This window comes from Hippocampus guttulatus, chromosome 6 (genome assembly GCF_054856545.1).
Source record: "Hippocampus guttulatus isolate MCC_2025c chromosome 6, RoL_Hgut_1.0, whole genome shotgun sequence".
NCBI lineage: Eukaryota > Metazoa > Chordata > Actinopteri > Syngnathiformes > Syngnathidae > Hippocampus > Hippocampus guttulatus.
In genome coordinates, this window is record NC_141266.1 from 21,193,171 (window position 1) to 21,213,639 (window position 20,469).

The window sequence follows — 20,469 nt, forward strand, 5'->3', positions numbered from 1 at the left end:
ATTAGAAACTTTTTTGTTTTTAAACTTTATTCTAATAGGTTTTTTTTTGGTCACATTTTTTTTTCGTCACATCAAATATGCATCATCCAGAATGACCTCATCACCCGAAATCGCTTTGAAGCATCTGTCACTCTCCCCGAAGGAACGCGTTCATAGGCTGGCCCTGAAGAAACACCCACTTGCCCTCTTTACAGCTGCAAGTCAATCAGCAGACACTTGTTCAGGTTACTCCTATCCCCATTGGTCAACCACAAAAGCCCATCAAAACACTCGTCGCTCAGCCACTGGCTTGTATCGGTGTCACCGGAAGTTGTCGTTTTTGATTGGCCGTCTCGCGGCGTGGGCGGGCTCTTAGACTCGGTTGACGTTGTTGTTGAAAGTGGAGTGGAAATTACTTTGTGGTTGATGGTCCGGCTTGGGGATTTGACGCTTAGTTACGCCACGAGAAGATGCTCCAAAGTTAACCACTGTCCATTTTCACCGAGTGGGCGAAAGTAGGAGGACGGGAAGGATGAAAACATCTGCGGGGCTGCTCAAGGTAAGAAGCAATTTGGTGGAGGCGGTAAAGCGGGGGGAGTGCAAGCTCTCCTTTAGCTAACAGCTAAAGGCTAACTGCCGATTCGCTTCATCTTCAAGCAGCCACAACAACGGCTATGTTCAGTATACAGGAAATTTTAGTTTTAAAAATCATTTTGGGGCTTATTGCCGTGTTCAGCGATATTTACCGCGCGTCGGTAAAGTTGTAAGACTCGTCTGGGAAAGCCGCATGCAGCCCATGCGCTCTAACGCCTCTTTTTATGTAAGCATGTTGATCCTTCTAACTACTCTTCCACCGAAAACTACCGCAAAGACACAGTGCAAACGCATCACACATTCCGGTACTTCAGACGATAACCGCTTGTGTTAGCGCTAAATTATCTTCCGCGCGTGTCAGCTGTGGTGATGTTTTTAAAATGTCCCCCAAGTGGACTGGTCTGACTGGGATGTGTCACCATGCGTAGACACACACGTCTGCCGGTGATGTAATCCAGATTTAAGAAGGAGGCGAACGGTGAAGCTCACTTGTCTTGGTCGTTTGTTTTTCGGTTGCAAGCAATAAAAACAAGTGCAGTCTACTTCCCTTATCAAGGCCGTGTTACACTCTTCAATTATTGACAAGTTGGCTCCTTTTAGTTTGTGTGTGTGTGTGTGGGGGGGGGGGGGGGGGGTATAACATTGAGTTTGTTGATAGTGTCCTGTTTTTGAATGAAGGGATGGGAAAAAAAACAGTTTTAATTAAGAACAAAATAATGACTAATAAAATCTGATCCCTAGTCATTGACGTTCCCAAAACAAATGCAACTTGTACTGGGAACAGAATGTGTAGGTACAATGACTTGCATGCTAATGAAACATGACAACATGACGAGGCACTTTGTGGCAATTTCAAGGATGTTGTGCTTGAACTGCTCCTTATGTAGATCTATCATTTCAAACATAATTTCTTTTTGGCCATTTTTCTGTTCCTTCAGCTGCCATTGCCATTGGCGTCGTCTGGTTTGTCATTTGTTGCTTTTTGATGACACACATGTCAGATGAGCGCAACCCGGGGTGTCCAAACTGCATTCGCATGGGATACATATCCGAAGAGTCCTGGTTTGGATTTGTAAAAATTGAAATTGTACTGACATCTTGGGCCCTAAAATTTTAAATTGACCAGAATGACCATCAACTTGGATCCAAGTTGAGGTCGAACAGTAAATATAAAATGTTTCCTGCTAATATAATAACATGAATTAAAATAAGTTCTCTATAATGCAGAATTGTATAAGAACAATAAACAGAGTGAGAGGAGAGTACGCGATAATTGCATGTTATGTGAAAGAATGATATTGCACACAAAACAAACATTATTGTAGTTGCACCAACTTGAGTGACAACTGGTGGACTTGGTGTCGGGGGCCTGTTTTAGTTTTATTTTATTTGCATATCAAAAATCAAATTTTAGGGCCGTGTTCCCCTGACATCAGATGGCATAGATCAGGTATCGTCAAATGGTGGACTTCGGTCCGGGTCCCAGTGAAGTCAAGATCTCACACAACTCCTTGTCAATTGCTGTAAAAGAAATGTCAAAGTATGCGGGGGCGGGGGTTATTCATATAAACCACTGTCACAAACTGTGTCCAAATTTGTAGGCGGCGTCTGCCAAAGGTCGAATTTGAAGGCCACATGACCTTGCCATGGTTTCCACGGAGACGGGGTCCTAAGCGAAGGCCGCTCCGGAGCACACTTTGGTAGCCTACAGTGCTTGCGCTCTCCTTCTGCACTTGGTCTGCTTGAATTGGCCACGCTTGATGCGATCAGCGTGGGCTACATGAGGGAGGAGCCTTTGATGGGCCCAGCCTGCTGAGTGTCCTCCAGGACGCAGCCTCCCAATTTGGACGCAGCACCAGACCGTGTGCGCGGCCACACTCGGTACTACAGCAGCTCTTCCTGTGATTTGTTTACCAGGAGAGATTTGCAGGATTGACAACGCGGTATGGCTTGTTCAAACATTTGAGTCAGCAAAAAGAGCTCTTTCGCAGCAAATTCAACACGCCGGGTACAATTCTGATCCATCACCTATGTACAAATTGAGCGATGGGGCTCTTCCGCCGCTCATCACGTCATGTACTTTCCCCAGCGCGTCACGTAATTACCACACGTTAGACTGGATGCTTGTGCTCCCGCGTTGATAATGAAGTCACACCCACGTGTGGCCGCACCCACGACCCTAACGAGGAAAATGGAGGGATGGCCATCGTTTGTCAGGTGCAACTTTCCTGCGCCTTTAACCTGTGGACTTGCTGTTTATTGCGTTGCGACTCGTGAGTGGTGTTTCCAGTTCACACACTCACACACACACACACACACACACACACACAGGAGTTGCACGCGTGTCCCACTAACCCGAGCGACTCGGCCGCTTACTTATTAATGTGACCGCGTTTGAGAACCGCCTGTGGGAATGAGGCGGAATAGGCCCCAACTCTGCAAGTGACACTGCAGCCCTCGCCCAACACACTAACAGGATCAGTGAGCAGCTGTTTGCGGCTGTCCGCCGCCATCCACGGAGATAAATTTAAACACCGCATGGCCAAACGCTTTCCCCCCGTGAAAGACAATACAGCAGCACGGGCTGGTTATTATAGTGAGAAGTGGAAGAGAAAAAAAAAACGTTCGCCAGATGCTTGGAGTGCCTTCAAATAGCACTTTTTTTTTAATCCAAGTGTCATCCGTAAAAGACAATTTATAGGGTGAACGAGTTCTTGCAACAATTATTTATCGAAATAGTTGTCAATTCGTTTGGCAATTGATTAGTTGTCTATTTATCCATTACTTGTTGAATCTCTAGCTGCAGTGATTATTCAAAGAACTGGAGCAATTCGATTGCGAAAAAAAAAAGTCTGGAGCAAAATTTTTGCCCCGGAGGGTTGCGGGGATGAATTTCCATCAGAGACAAGTTACTGCGGTCGATTCAAGTCCATAAACTGCACTTTCCATTTTCGTGTTATGGTGTTTAATCATCCCTTTTTTTTTTGTTAGTTTTTTTTGAATAATCGATAGGATAAAAAATGGTTCAGTCCTAATTAACCCTTTCGAAGACAGCGCTTACTACAGCGGACAACTTATCATGTGACAGATTAGAGGGTGCATGGAAGGGTTAAAACTTGGTCTTCTTGCCCATTTTACCATTTCACATTTCTGATTGAGCCAAAAATTGAAATGGGGGGGGGGGGGGGGGAAGACACCACTAACAAAATCAGGATTTTTGTTTTGAATACTCATTGAAAATTCAAAGAATGAATTCTAATTTTTTTTCTTCTCATTTATTTGTTCTCACCTTTGCTCACAGGTTGACTACTGATTGTTTCAGACAACAGTAGGAGGAAAAAAAAACTCGGAACAAGTCCAAGCGGCACTGTTGCATGGTCATGCGACATTGTGAAAACTTCTGTTCGGACAAAACAAAAGTAAAAGTTGAAGAACTTTCAACCCATAATTAAATTGTCATCATATGTCTTACAAAAAAAAATTGAACCGGTGTTAATTAGTTCGCAAGCCACTTCCTGGTTGAAGTGAGGTGAGCTGGCATGCCCTTGCCATTTGGGATTGTGTGCTTGGGGAATTTTGGAGGGAGCGGGAAATAAGAAAATGTCAGCCTCACTAACTGGCACGAAATTAGGCGTGACAAAAGGCTCACAGACTCAAACAGGAAACTGGGCGGAAAGTCCATTTCGGATGGAGGCAGCCGTTTTGAGGACGAATTCCATGAAAAAGCGGAAGCTGGAAATCGATGTCATTCAGCCGATGAGTTATTTTTATTTTTGATTTTTTTAGCAGCTATTCTTCTATATTTCAATGCCGATGTTGAATATTCTTGAGAATAAAAAGTTACTCGCTCTTTCAAAAGGATATAAGATGCTCGATCATAATAGCCACATAAAAAATGAGCAACGGTAATATTGTTTATCTTGATAGCTTGTGGGAAACGATATTGTTCATGAAAAAAGATTTGAGAAACGAATTGCATATTCAATCGCGGGGGATCCCAAATAGGTTAATTTTCAAAATGGTTCAGCCCTCAGAGGCACTGCAGAGAAAGATGGGATGAATAAAAAACGCACACCAAAAATGAAATTCATTCAATGGAGAAAAGGGATTTGATACCCAAGCAAGTTGGTTGGTCGCCGAACGAAGTCAACTCCTAAATCGAGGCAAGGCGCTTTTTACTTGACTCTTTTTGTCTGGAGTTGTGAAATTGGAAAAGAGATTCTTCCGCGTTTGTCTTGTGTTGTTTTGGTTCTGGTATTAGCCTTTGCGCTTAATTAGGCAGAAAGTTGCACAACAGGTTGGAAGGGATGCTGAAATTGTTGATATGCAATCAAGCGGCAATTAGTTGTTCACCTGTACAATCTGTCCTCCATTCGGAATGTCTCTGCGGTCGAATCCAAAGCGACATTAAAGCGAGGTACACATTCTGACAATCATGCCCAATATGTCAATGTACCCCGCTTCGATTTACGATTGTCAGCTTCGTCTTCGGCTTTTTCTGAGCATATAAGATAAGAAAACCTTTATTAGTCTCGCAATGGAGAAATTCCCGATTCACAGCAGCAAAGTTATGAAAGGAAGAAGTAGAACAACAAAATATAGGAGCTGCTGGAAAGGCAGCCACTCACGCGGCGCCATTTTGAAGTCAAATTAACAAAAATAACACAACACATAGGACACAGACAGTCGTGCAATCTTCACCACTTTTCTGCATACACTTTGTTGTCTGAAGCAGTTATAGATGAAAGAGGAGAGGATCAAAGTGTCCTTTCACCAGTGGATCAGGGACGTCATGCTGAAAATGTGCACACGTCTGCTACAAGCTAAGTTTTGAAAGCAAACACGAAGCTGTATTGCCATTGACGAAAAAGAGATTGGCTCACATCTCCTGTCCCATGTAAATCCACTTCAATTCCAAGCCGCGACTCCCAGTTCCACATCCGCATCGGCGCATATCAGGCAGGGAAAAATCACTCAACGCAATCCACACCCCAAAATAATCAATCGCGATTATCTTGTAGCGACATCTGAGAATCTGGCCTCCGCTTGATCACGAGGGAGGAAAAAGCTCGATTCGTGCCCGATCGTCACGTCCCCCCCATGAAACATCATGACTGCCACTGTCTTCCGAGCGGATGATGGAGGAAAGTTTTATCATTGTCAGCACAGAATAATTGGCTCAGGATCATCATTTCGAGACATCTGAGAATCAATGCTTTCTCAAAGTCAACCAGATGACCTACAGTATATGCCTGCACATTCATGATTCACCGTTGTCAGCCCCGGTCATTTTTTTTGTGCGCACTGGGGAGGGTAAAAGCCTTCTTGCCACCCTCCACACCACAGGATAATCGTTCCGGGATTGTCTTTTAGATGCTGACTTCAGTGGGAGTGGGGGAAGTGCTCAAATTGGGCCCCATCGTTGGTATGTGTGTGTGCCCCGCTTAATCTCGCTGCTGCGCGTGTGTGAGTGAGTGTGTTTCCCAGTCATCAGTGCAGAGTAGGAGGCCGCCCCAGAGAAGTGTCACTTGGCAAATTATTGTGCTGTGACCCATCCGAAGCCTCGCTGGCATGAGGCGGCCCGACGGCGGGTGTGTGCGGGATATCTGACATCAGCCTGGTTGCGCGCGTGCGCGTGTATTTGCCAGAGCAGGAATGCTCCACGCTCCCTCCGTCTCATCGCTAGAGACAGAAAATGTGATTCATCAAGATAGGCGGAGAGGAATGACATGGACTCCAAATGGATTCTTGGTTGGGCCACGTGAATGGCTTGACACAGTACACTAGCTTGTTAGCATGTCACCTCTGATTTAAAAAAAAAAAAAAAAAAGTACCTACTTTCACCTTCTTCCTCTTCGACTCTGTCAGCAGAGAGTGCTGGTAACCAGACTTACGACTTGAGTTGGTTCCATCACCATGCTCAGAACTTAGTTTATGTGCAAGTTTCCAGATTGAAATGCTCTGAATGCATTCTCACCAAAAAGCCACCACTGTTTTTTTTTTTTTAATACATGACGCATATACTTCATCAACAATTGCAACAATTAATCAATGAATTGTCTTGTTGACCTTGTTTAACTTCATATTGTCCACATTTAGGGGGCAAGCACAGCAGCTTTGACTTGATGATTTGACTTGAACTCGGTGTCCTCCTTGCCCCAGGAGAGAACGTACCTGCCCCCGGAAAAAGAAATGGCTCGGCTCGGACGGCCTGTACTGCAGAGACAAGACGACGTGACCCAAGGTGAGGAAATCTCTATTTTCAGAGGTGTGGTACACTTTACCGCCATAGGTAAAAAACATTGGAGCTTCCTTTTGCCGTTAATTAGAAGAGGTGGGCGCGTCAGTAAATTTTGGCGGTCCATCATTGGCCAGAGGCCGGGCCACCCACTCATCATTCCCGTCGGTCGTCAGCGAAACATGAGTCTGTCTGTCAGTGACGGACTGAGAAGCTTCGTCTGTACTGACCCAGCTAGTGACAAGCTAAAACAACTTCCATCGATGCTTCGTCTTAAGTTTCCCGTCAGTCGTCACCAAAATGGGTGTCCGTTCGTGACCGATTGATGGACCTTCCGTCAGTACTGACGGAATGCTCACCTCTGTTAATTTACACTGCATACGTCCCAGTAGAGCTCAGTGCTGCCTGGGATATTGTGGCACAACATGGTACTACACCTCCGAATTCTGACACGTCCAATATAAAAAAAATATAAAAAAATCACATTAAACAGACATCCATCCATTATCGGTGCCGCTTACACCTAAGGACAATTTCGAGTGTTCAAATAACCTACAGTGACAATCGGCAAAAAAAATTCAAATATAGCTTGAGCGCAAACAATAAACCGTGATACATCCGGGTTTGCCACATGTCTGTGTTTTTAATTTTTCCGCAGCTCCCGAAGGGCGTCAGGCGAGCGCGGTCCCGGCCCGCGATGCCTCACCCGCTGCGACTTCCCTGACGCACGCCTCCGGCCCCGCGGGGGGCAGTGACGAGCAACTGCTGAACACACCCGAGTTCACCTTCCAGCTGCCCGACCTCAGCATGTACCAGGACGACTTCCAGGTCAGCGAGAGGGACCTGATCGAGAAGTCCATGATGGTGGCCTTGGAACACGCCGGTAATAATAATAATAATAATAGCGCCTACCCCAATTTTTCTGGCTTCACATAAAACTTCACATAAAGAAAAATCGTGATTATCATTTCGACTATAGTTGTGCAACACTACGGACTGACTTTTTTATTTTTATTTTTAAAATTTTGTTCGTTTGTAAATGTCTGCAGGACGCCTGAACTGGTGGACCAAAGTGGTTCCAAACTGTCAGAGTTTGCTGCCCCTGACGACAACCGGGGATGGAAACTGCCTGTTACACGCCGCCTCGCTCGGTCAGCTCTCATTGTTGCCTTACAGTCCACATTTGCAGACATGCTTTTGTCATGCACTACACGTATTGCACACTCGATCCATCTGCCCTGTACACTGGTGCCTTGAGATACAAGTGAGCCCATTTATGAATTTTCACCACGTGGGCCGTCGCTCGGCCAATTATTTAATTTTTTCTTTCTTTGTTTGTTTGTTATTTTGCTTTGGCTTATCAGGATAAATATGAGCTCACTTAACAAGCAGCTGTTAGGCAAATAGTGAAGTTTTTTTTTAATTAACCCTTTCATGCACCCTGTAATCTGATAATATGATAAGATGTCCACTGTATTAACCGCTGTTCATGAAAGGGTTAAAGTCTTCAATCTGTTTATTGACACTCCCAGATGAGGTTGACTCAAATTTAACTTAAAACATAGATTGTAAGTAATGACTTGTGATGGTAAAACCCTTGAAGCAGTGGGTGTTTGAACACAAATGCTAGAGCAACACATGTAGACGGGCAATATAACAATATCCACTGGAATATACTGTATATATTTTTAATCCTCTCTGAAAGGCAACTATTATGGTAGCTTACTGAGTCAATCACAGTAGTTGTGGAACTTTGTTTGTGTCTGCTCGGCTGTATAATTACGCGCCATCCCTAGTTCGCCTGTTATCTCGGGGGTCCATGAGTTACATTTGTCCTGATCCTCCACAACAGCCGCAGGTGTGAGTGAGCGCTCTTTTTGTGGTGGTGGGCACAGGCATGTGGGGCTGTCACGACCGCGACCTGTCGCTGCGCAAGGCGCTGCACGAGCAGATGGATCACGGCGACAAGCAGGAGGCCCTCAAGCGCCGCTGGAGGTGGCAGCTGACCCAGCAGAACAAAGAGGTGCGTCCATCCGTCCACCACGCAAAGCCCGTGATACGCACTGCTGGACACTTTGACGTCAGAATCAGAATGCTGTGTTTCGACCAATGAAGGCGCACAGAACATATTCTTGTAAAGAAAATGCTTGGGGTGACTTACCCTTTAAAAGGGAAATGTTATTCCCCAAAATGTGATTTCAATGTAAAAAGAATCTGTATTCGTCTAACACGGCAATTTTATGGCTAAAAAATGAACTTCGTTCAAATAGTTTTTTTTTTAAACAAACTTTTTTTTAATTCGAAAAAAAACCCCTCACCAACCATAAATGTATTCCTGTAGCATTCAATTTTTGTATGCCACTTACAACTTTATTCCACAAACAGTACAGCTTTACAACTCAATCCCAAATCACGACTTTTTCTCAAAAAGGTTAAAAAAAAAAATCCTTAAACGTTTGAACTTAATTCCACGAACAACTTCCTTATTGTTTATTGCTTGATTGTAAATGACATTTTTAAGGGTGGCCTTCGTTTCAAAATTAAACAAAAGTAAATTCTCCGTACGTGGTGCCACAAGTGGAAACATTTCTTCTTCTGTTGTGTCTCATGTCGGACAACAGCCGTTGCAGCAGGTGAATATTGACTTTGAACACACTGTTTCATTTCCATTTTGGGAGCCTCATGACGCCGGCCACCACAAAAATGATTAAAAGTTTGCGCTGCAGGTTGAGCAGGTCTTTATTTTAACAAGCCGCCCGCTCGCACTTGTTTGACTTTCTGTTGACTATTGCGGTACTGGTAGCTCAAGTCTCAAACTTTTATTCCGCCAAACACCAGCATCGGTATTTGCCTCCCAACAAAATCCATATGACTCAGGCCCTATTAAATCCTATTTATTTAGTTTCCAAAGTCACAAGAGAGCCACAGCAGAGGTATGAAAAGAGCGGCATGTGGTTCTAGTCTTACTTCGTTGCTCCTGTTGTCACAGAACAAAATATTTTGTGGCTCCTGAAGAATGGGGCAAAAAATATGGCGAACTGAAAATTGCTGCCACTGAATGATGCTGGAAATGTGGGTGTGTCCTTTGCAGTCGGGCCTGGTCTACAGCGAGGAGGAGTGGCAGAAGGAGTGGAACGAGCTGCTGAAACTGGCCTCCAGCGAGCCGCGGGTCAACTACAATAACCACGTCAACAGCAGGTGAGCGAGGACAGCCGACTGGCCCCTCCGTGGCGTTTTGTGGCCCCGCCGACGCTAATACCCGCCGTCCCCTCCAGGGGGGAGTCCTCTGATGAGCCCGTGTACGAGAGCCTGGAGGAGTTCCACGTGTTCGTCCTGGCCCACATCCTCAAGCGGCCCATCGTGGTGGTGGCCGACACCATGCTGAGGGACTCTGGAGGAGAGGGTGAGATCGCCGGTGCTCTCGTACCGCCTTGGCAATATTTTCATTCATCCTTTATTTTAGCGACACAAAAGGGGAAGAAGACATCAAAGATTGGTTCATATTTTGCTCTGGTCTTGGCCGATATGTTTTTTTGTGTGTGTTTTTTTTTTAGATAGATGCCAATTATCAGCAGAGATCGATGTAATCTGTTGATTAATTAATGATATATATTTCATAACATAACTTTTCACTTAATGCTTCCCACAGAGGCCGACATATACTTACAGGCGAACGTTTGATTGTTTTACAATACTTTGTCCTTTAGTATTCATCATCAAACCAAACTGTATTACTTAACATGAAAAACATTTTGGATGCCTACACAACCGTAGGCCAAAGTAAAGCCTTATCTTTTGAAAACGTCAAAAGCACGTCAGTCTTAAACTGGTCTAGATTTGTAGTATTTTATCATTTTCATTATCATCAGTGCAAAAAAAAAAAAAAAGGATTTGTCACATTTTACGACCTTTTAGTTATCTTTGAAAAAAAAAAAAAGTTCGGCTTTGGCAATGTACTGTTTTTAACCATCATAAACGTGACCAAAAAAATACGCAAGTCTTGTTCTCAAATTAAAACCTCAGGTCGGTCTTAAATGGCAAGAGATTGGCCTAACAGTCCGTGGTTTGAATCATAAATCTTTTTTTTTTTTTTTTTTTAACCATCACGCAAATGTACTAATAAGGTTAGATCTTGTTTTAACAATAATAATTGAGGTAGTGGCTGTTGTAAATGGTGAAACTGGGTCCTCGCGGGTCTCCATTTGGAGCATTCCGTCATGTTGAAGCATCATGAAAGAGTCCCCCCATATTAAAACATCAGGTCGTGCCAATCATAATAAGTGACAAGGCAGCCAAGCAGGCACGACGACTTACTCCATTTTTCTAACCGGCGGTTGGATTGTTCAAGCAGATGTACCTAATGTTGTGGCTACTTTGCGGGTTATTGAGTCACATCCTTGTTTGTCCCACCACAGCTTTTGCCCCTATTCCGTTCGGGGGCATCTTCCTGCCCTTGGAGGTAGCGTCCACCATGTGCCACCGCTCTCCGCTGGTGCTGGCCTACGACCAGGCTCACTTTTCGGCGCTGGTGCCCATGGAGCAGAAGGACGGCGCGGCCGAGCAAGGTGACTCGGTTTTTACATTCCATGCGCTTTGCTGCCGAAATCTCAACATCCGCAGAGGTTGGGAAAAAAAAAAAAGTAAGCAGCCTGTTTTGACAAAGGAAGGACCGGAAAGTACCAATTTCCACTTTCAAATATGGGGAGTGAAAGGGAAAAATATTGGCGAGATGCCTGAAAACAATCTGCTGATGTAAATTAAGAAAGTATTTGTATGTACTTGCCATCACGGTTGCTGAATGTGTTTGTTGATTTATTTTTTGCAGTGGTCATCCCGCTCACTGACTCAGAGCACAAAATGCTTCCTTTGCACTTTGCCGTCGATCCAGGACAAGACTGGGAGTGGGGGAAGGACGACACCAACAACAAGAAGCTTGGCAGGTGCTGCCTTTACTCTCATCATTATTTTTAATCATCATTATCCCTCCTTATTGCTTTTTATAGCCCATAAAGTATACAGGTTTAACCTCAGTGAGCCATGCTCGCATCCACTATGATTTTTTTTTTTTCCAATAGGTCACCCGATCAAAGTGTTAAATTATGCCAAAAATCACGGCGTAGTATGTATCTTGAGTTTTACGATCACTCTCCGTTTTCATAAAAATATAATTTTATTCCTCTAACATGACAAATTCTAATAAAAAAAAAAGTACTTCAATTTCCGAATATCTTGGAGCAGTGTGACTTAATTCCACTCACTTTGCGACTTCTTGTTTTACGTAAAATAAAGCGTTGTTTTTTTCAAATACAACTTTATTTCACTACCCTTGATTTATTTGGAATGCAGAATATCACTTTGTGTGGCTGCAAAAAGATGACTTAATTGTTCAAGCTTTCAAAATTCGAAACGAAACGCGAAGCTTCCCTGCCACCGTTTAAGTATGCGAGTACGTACTGTGTCCCTATTTCGGGATTGAGCCTTGACTCCAGATTAGCAACATTTGCTCACAAGAGATTAGCTCTAAATAGTTTCTTTGAATGGAGTGGAGAAACTGGTAAATAACCTCACACTTCGTCGTCCCGTTCCCGAGACCACCCTTGTTGTCCGGTAGAGATGATTTCCTATTTCTTTTTGGCGTTTAAAGAAGACGCTGCCAAAGCACTTCTTATTCCGATGCTTTTTTTTTTTTTTCCCTGTAAAGATTTGTTTTGGGACCACATTCTGGGGAGGGGCCTTTTTTTCATTTTATTTTTTTAATCGTTCAACTTTGGGAGCGCTGTCCATAGCACTCTTCTCTGCTGTGTCAAATTTTGAAAGCATGCGTTTTCAGTTGAATGATACAAGCCAAAGCCTTGACACACAGTTCAATGGACTATAACAACGACCATTTCATCTCTTAGTGTGACTCTCTCGTTGGAAGCAAAGCTCCAGATGCTTCACAGCTACATGACTGTCAACTGGCTGCCGCTGCCCTGCGAGGTGAGGACAGCTGCAGTACACTCACGCAATTTACACACTCTGGTCCTTGTAGAGATACTTGGAAATAATCAACCCTAATAGAGTCACCGGAACGTATGAGTGAGTGGAACCCAATTGGAGTACACCAGACCACAAGTGAAATGACTTTTAATAACAGATTGTACAAGTCCAGAGGCAAACAGGTTAGTAGCTTCGCAGTTCAATTCAAAGGTCAAATAAAAACTCTCTGTTGGTTTGGAATGGGTTAAGGCGGCACGGAGAGGTAAGTGTCCTAATGCTCTGGAATCTACAGGAAGGTCACACTGCCATGATGTTACACCAGAGCAACAAATAGCCACGGAAACAAAGGGACAGATAGAAAACAGGAAGTGGTCTAGGAGCTTGCAGTCGGAGACAGAAAGCTGGGGTGGTTCCCAGGGCAGCGCTGAGGCAGGTACATAGGTCAGAGGCAGACGGGACTGGCAAGTTTGGGAGATGAATTGAGGAAGCATGATGGGGGAATCTTGCGTGACAGCGGGAACAACAGTCTGGCAATGAGTGAGTGAGCAAAGGGAGGTTTTTTTTATTTTATAAACTTCTTCATTTATTTTAGATAGTGACTCGAGTCGGGGGGGGGGGGGGATAGCGGGGAGAGCACATGTTAACTTGGACTAAGGCCCAGTACACACAAGTATTTTTCAGATCTTAAAAGATTGTTCATCTGTTCCCGACCCCACACATGAAAAAGAAATATCAGACATTTCACAGTTTGAGACTTAATGGGTGTGGTGTGCTGCCATCATCTCAAAACACACGCAAAGATTCTGTTATGTTGTGCCACTGTGAACACACCTCAGACCACAGGATAATTTTATAGGACAATCTTATAAGACGTACGAGCGTCTGGTGTTATTATTTATTTATTGTTTTGGGGTCCTTGGTCAGGAACATGCAAAAACAGCACCCTCATCTCCACGTGGGTTCTGGGCCTTACGTGTAATTTGCTCTCCTTCTAGCAAGCGCCGCTGGCCCAGCCCGAGTCGCCCACCGCGTCAGCCGGAGACGACGCCCGCACACCTCCAGACTCCGGTGAGTCGGACAAGGAGTCCGTCAGCAGTAGTTCCAATGGCAACGGAGACGCCGGCCCCGCAGGATCCACGGTGAACGGTGGCGTACCCTTGGCCAAGAACAACTCGTCTGCTTCGTCCACGTCCTCCAACGGCGGGACGCCCACGATGGGACAAAAAGACAAAGCCAAGAAGGAGAAGGACAAAAAGAGGGCCGAGTCGGTAGCCAACAAGCTGGGCAGCTTCGGAAAGACGCTAGGCAGCAAGCTCAAGCGGAACGTGGGCGGTCTCATGACGGGCAAGAACGGGGGTGTCGGACAAGGCAAGAAGGAGAGCGGACACAAAAAGAAGGGCTCGACGGGGGCCGAGAAGAATGCCAAGGACGGCTCACCTGCTACGCCCCACGCGTCTGAAGACTCCGGCAAGGGCTCGCCCTCGTCGGGCAGCGAGCGTCTCAACGGGACGGGCAGCAGCACGAGCAGCAGCGGCGGCGGAGGGAGCGGCGCGGAGGGCGAGACCTACAAGTACGGCGCCGACGTCAAGGTCAGCCTGGGCATCATCAAGGCGGCCATGCACGGCGAGAGGAAGTTCGTGTTCGCCGGCATGCTGACCACCGACAACCAGCACCCGCTGCGAAAGCAAAGGATTCAGCGCTACCTCACCGAGGTGGAGGAGCGCTCCCGGGCCGAGCAGGAGCAACGGCGCGAGGCCGAGCGCAAGGGCGTGGCCTACGCCGTCGTGCCGCCCAAAAATGGGCCGGTGACAGTTGAGCTGGGCGAGAATCCATCGCCCTCATTCAACCAGCTCAAGACCTCACTCCTTAGCCCTTCCATGTACACTGGCATGGTTCCCATCCCGCGGCCGTCCCTGACAGACGAGCCGCCCTCTGCGGCGCACCTCCACATGCACTACGTTGATACGCGACGCCAATTGGCCGGCGGCTCGCCAGCGGCCTCCTACCCGTCGTACATCACCCTTCCGAGGCACTGCTCCGGGGCGCAGGGCGGCACCCCTAACACGCCTAACTCTCGGTATAATAATGATGCGGTGTCCTCGTACCCGCCAGAGCTCATCCCGCCAGACTATACCAGGTTCTGCCCCACCAACGGCTTCCTGGAGCCCGGTAGTACGCTTCCGGCAGTGCGCCACTACTCCCTGGGCAGCGTGGGCGCTCTTCCCAGCCTGCCGTCCAGTCTTTGTCGGACCCCCAACTGTGTCTACTACGGACTCCCCGAGACGGGCAACTACTGCTCCTCCTGCTACCGCAATAACAAGGACACGGAGCCCGTAATCCAGAGGTTCTGACCCGATTTCCCGTGATGAGTGGCCTTCTTCAGTTCAGTTTGGGCACAATTGGCTACCGCTTCGTGGCTCGGGAAGAGACGCGCTCCCTAGACTCAAAACAGGGTGGTCTCGCATCACTAGAAAATGCACTTCTGTTACATTTTTGCTGCGGCTCTTATGCAGTTGTCCGAGTGTGTGTTTGCGTGAGTGTGGGGTGTGGGGGATGGCTGCAGGCTCGTCCTCTTCATCCATATTCAAGGCCTGGCCTCTGTCACTTCCTCGTGGGGAGAATGTAAATGACAGGACAGGTGCCTGCACAGTACAGAGCGTGGAAACTGAGGGATGCATAAAGAAGAGGGTGTGTCACCACAAGCGGTATAAGCAAGCCATTTGAGCATTTGTTCGATATCCAACGAGTGCACTGACTAGTGAGGACAATGCGCGTACTCGCACATGGGCCTTATGCTGGATACCTTTTGGAATGAATAAAATGTTCAAAATGTTTAATTGAAAGCTGTTTGAGCATTGATTTGCTGTCCACCTTAAGGACCTACTAGTGGGCTAGAAAGACGGAGACACTCGTGCGGCAAACTGATGAGGCCAAAGCGTACTCGTACAGAGACCTGAAGATGGATATCAAATATATCGGTTGATGCTCCAATGGCTTTCTGTTCGAGGGTTTGGTTTGACACTACTGCCTGTGTACGACGGTGGTGACAGAAATGACGAAAACGACTCTGCACTGATCATACCCGGTACCAGTCTTCCATGTTGGGCCAAGGGTACTAAAGCAGTGTTTCCACCAAGAGGTACACTTTGGTACATGAAGGTTCACTTGGGTTTTGCTAGGTTTGCCGAGCGTTGGATTACCTAAGGTGTGTCCTGGTTGTAAAATGGCCTGCAGCGCACTTTGGGAGGTTCCAGATGCAGGTGCAAAGTGGGGATAAGACATGAGATATTCAGGGTTTATCATCAAGACCAGCAAAAACCAAAACTGCAGTCAATCAGTCTCGCATTGTTCTTACTCCGTCTCAAGTCCTCAAAGACTCGATCCCGTCTGGAGTGCTCAAAGTCTTATTGACTTGTCTTCTAATCCTAAATGCGTTGGTCTTACTTTGGCTCAAGTGCTCAAAGTCGTGTCCCCAGGGGCGACCTAGGACTCGGTGGAGAGACTGTCTTATGGCTGTCTTGGGAACGCCTCGGGGTTCTGGGCTGGATGAGGTGGCTCGGGAGAGGGAAGTCTGCTCACCCGCATGCTCATCGCATAAGCTACTGACCATGAATAAGCAGAAGAAAATAGTTGGATGGAGCCATGCCGGTCTTGAGACTGTGTCAACTGCATTTGTGTGTGCGTTGCAGCGCATGTAGCTACAGACTTTTTAATTTATTCCTCAGTGAAGAAAAAAAAAAACAGTAGTGTCTGTCTCTACCTTAGAGAAGCTTACTGGGACAAAAGGCACACGGATAACTCCAAATGGGTACCCAAGTGAACCGTATCACTTGATGGAAATGAGGCTCCAACCGACATCTAAGCACTGACAGCGTCTCAGCTCCTGAGGACCACAACCTCCTCCAAGGCTCACCAGGGTTTTTTTTTTGTGTGTGTGCGTGTGTGTGTGTTCTGTCCTGCTTTATTCGGAAAGTTGTAGGGGCACATTGGCCACTTTCCCGTCTCTGCACAATTCCAAGCACTTTTGGTCGGGACCTCCCCAAGGCTTTGGTGCTCGTCTCAAGTGGGACTTTCCCACCTTAGCGTTCCGTTTCATTCTTCCGCATTATATCCGGCTGAAGCTCCTTGTACTAGTATGCTCTTTGCCATCACTAGTAAGACAAGTCACCACACCTGTAGCACAGCTGTCTTACAAATAATGTCTGTTCCACTACTAGGATCACTTTTGGACAAAATTCAACACTCCGAGTAAACTACTGTGCTACGCTAGTAACACTACTAGGCATGGGGCATGCACTATTAGCCTCCTGGACTTTACCAACATGACCGTTGGTCGTCACACCTCAGTCATGACATGAGGTGACTAGTTCTACTAGTGCGCTCAAATGTCTTAATAGGGACACCAAAGAGTACAAGTACATTTGGGAGCCTAGGTTGGATATAGAATCAATTCACGAAAGGGTTTCTGGAAAAGAAACGGTACTAGTATGCCAAAAGATGTCCGACTAGTGTGGACAAAGAGCGTACCAGTACCATTACAGGTGGACGACTACTGTTTTGTTTTTAGTTGATTAGTTTTTTTTTTTTTTTTTTTTTTTTTTTAAGACTAGCAAACTGTTCACTGCTATGCCGGCATGGGACACCATATCCCCCCCCCCCCCCCCCCCCCCCCACCACCACCACCACCCATCCTCCCGTCGTGTATTTAAAGTGACAGCTCAGTGGACCCCTGCTATTGGCTGGTCATGTATAATTGACCCACCATTGAAATGCATTGAGGGCAGCTCGGTAGTCGACTGGTTAGCACGTCCGCCTCACAGTGCCGAGGTGCAGGGTACAGTTCCGGCTCCGGCCTTCTTGTATGCAGTTCGCAGGTGCTCTCCTGCGTGGGTTTTCTCCGGGTACTCCGGTTTCCTCCCACATTCCAAAAACATGCATGACAGGTTAATGGAACGCTCCAAATTGTCCTTAGGTGTGATTATGAGTGCGAGTCGTTGTTCATCTATGTGTGTCCTGCGATTGGCTGGCAACAAGTTCAGGGTGTCCCCCGCCTAGTACCCGAATACAGCTGGGATCAACTCCAGCACACCCGCAACACTAATGAACATAAAGGGAATCAGAAAATTGAGGCAAACCAATTCTTCCAAAAACGCTGAAAAACATTCAATGTTTTCCACAAAAAAAAAAAAAACAGGGAACTCCCCTAACCCCCCTACACCTCCAAAAAATCAAAAATTGGACAAAAGTCTGCGAATATGTGGATGCCAAACTGCCAGTGTGCAGGGTCAACGGTACATATATTGTTTTTAAAAACAACATTAGCATTTGCTGTTTGTCTTCGTTTCATATTTCCGCACTAGCGTATGAATTCTGATGTGACCAGTCACTGACCGTAAAAGTGATACTTGTTTTGTCTTTTGTGATTCCTCCAAAGAACGAGCTGACATTCGAACGACAAGGCAGGCGTGACGTCATGGCACACTCTTGTTTTGTATTTCAATCAAAAGGCAAAAGAGAGCTTGTAGAGTTATTTTTGTACGTTTGTTAAAAGTCCCGAATGTTTGCTAACACAGAAGTTAGCCACTCAAATATTTCGCTCCTCATAGATTTCCTTAAATTGTCTGCCCCCCCCCCCCCTCCTCCCTTTTCCCCCCAACTGTGTTGTTGCTTTTTTTCTACAGCTCCACAAAAAGAAACCGGTTGAAAATTGTTTATACTGTATTTTTCTACAGCAGAATGAACAAACCGCATGGGACTGTGCATGGAAACAACGACCCATCTTTTAACCAAATGTGTGCATTATTACTTGTTGTTTCATTTTTGTCATTCATTTTATTGTTTTTAATGCTTTTGAAAGTCCCCAAAGGCTTCTGAGTTTGCAATGTGGACAGAGAGAGCATCAGATTTGATATAATAATAATTATTTTTCATGAGGTTGTTATTATAATTCTGACATTCTCTTTGTTTGTTTGTTTTGCACCATTTGAATAAATTCTCATTGTATTTGAAGAAGGCTGTGTGTGGCTTCAAGTTTGGTACGGCCAGGTCTGTTTGGACACTCCTGCTCTGTAATATTCTGGCTCCCTCCAGTGGTATGGAAAAAAATCACAGTTACAATGTACACGATACATTTGTTTTGGAGAGTTTGTATTTTTTGGGTGCTGTTTTTTTCCCCCAATTTTTATCCAACAGTTAACGAATAATCAAATGAATCCACAACTATTTTAATCATCGATGAATTGTTTTAGAGACCCCGTCCAACCTAAAATTTCATCATGAGGCTTGCCTGTACTGTATTTTATTTGGGCCCCAAATTCGTGGTTGGAGTGTTTTGTGGTTGCGTGCTGAGCGGGCCTGATTGGCCGTTTGAAATCAGCTCACGTGGTGCCTGGCAGCTTGTGTGCCTGCAAGCGTTTTGTTTTGCATCCGAGAAATCCGAGAACCTTATGTAATATTGAAGGAAGGGCGACAAATTCAAATCCTGACAACCTTCTCCATGAGCTCTTCACACACGACAATGAAAGAGAGAAAGAAAGAGTCACGTGTGCAACCAGCAGGAGTGTGGGATTAGTGCCACTTTTCCTTTCGTGTCTCGGAAATATTTGGAAGTTTCTGGACATTTCTTTGCATGACAGACGCGGGGACAAAGTTGCTGAGGGCTCTCAAAAAGGTAGCGAAAAGGATTTTCGCGCATCCCATCACTTTGTATTCCCCCATGTCACTGGACCTAAAGCATAAAAAACCCCAAAAACTTGACAGTTGATTTGGTTGTGTTCGAGTCCCACAAAAAGATTTCAAGTCAAAATGCATACTCGCTCGTTACTTTTGAGGTAACGAGCGAGGGTATTGCATAATGCCAGAAAAAATGAAGTGTTGGGTTTCATTCCGTTTTTACATTATGATGTCAGTCACGGGGCTCGTTGGATATAGAAGGTCTACACACACGTTTTTTCACCATTAATGTGACCTATGCAGATAAATTTATTATAAAACTGAAATAATGTGGTTGCACAAGTGTGCACACCCTCTTATTAACTGGTGTCTGAAGGTTTTGTCTGAACACTGAGTGCAATTTCGAACTATTCATAGTTCTCGCCTCTACCTTGTCTAAGATCCTACTCAGGGCAGGGCCTGGGGATTTGTATTTGCTTCCAGACACCACCAGAAAACAGCAAAGCACTTTTATTTCTATGAGAAAAGCAACCGCAAAAAAGCAATCAAGTTCATAATAGGTGCTTGTCATCAACGTGCCAAGAGAGGGCGCCAAAGTCCCTCTGGTGGAGGAGATCTGGCTTTGGCCCGAGAACGAAAACAGCCTTTATGTGAGTTTATCAGCAAATAATGAGTGAATAAAAGAATGAAATTTTCCACAAACACATCTCGTAAAAAATCGTAAATACTGTGCTGCACATTTTTCTGGGCGTCATTGTGACTTTGAATGTAAAATTGATCATGTGAAATCATGTCTTGTTGTGACGTGTATCACTTTATTACAAAACTAAACGTATTTTTCTCGTGTTGCGGGAATCCATCTCCAGCATTTACACAATTAAATTAATTTGCTGGTGAATAGAACCATTTTCGCTCGTTTTGCCACCACTTCCGGGTGTAGTGTTCCTTTAAGTAGCTGGACGTCTCTCGTTTCTCCTTGGACTGCTTCTCCAAGAAGGCGTCAACAG

The 20,469-nt window shown here is 45.6% G+C and overlaps 1 protein-coding gene across 2 annotated transcripts; it reads left to right on the top strand.

Annotated features, from left to right (window-relative positions):
* Nucleotides 1-369: 369 nt before the first annotated feature.
* Nucleotides 370-17,436, top strand: otud7b (OTU deubiquitinase 7B). 2 transcript variants are annotated; one of them, XM_086114016.1, is made up of 11 exons: nt 370-538; nt 6,736-6,817; nt 7,470-7,694; nt 7,861-7,962; nt 8,707-8,834; nt 9,903-10,009; nt 10,087-10,214; nt 11,227-11,376; nt 11,637-11,751; nt 12,712-12,790; nt 13,786-17,436. In XM_086114016.1, the coding sequence occupies exons 1-11, from the start codon at nt 512-514 to the stop codon at nt 15,139-15,141; spliced, it is 2,499 nt and encodes an 832-aa protein (XP_085970142.1). In that variant the 5' UTR covers nt 370-511; the 3' UTR covers nt 15,142-17,436. The 2 variants fall into 2 exon arrangements, with proteins under 2 accessions (XP_085970142.1, XP_085970143.1); XM_086114017.1 differs by having other exon boundaries at nt 11,700-11,751.
* Nucleotides 17,437-20,469: the final 3,033 nt, after the last annotated feature.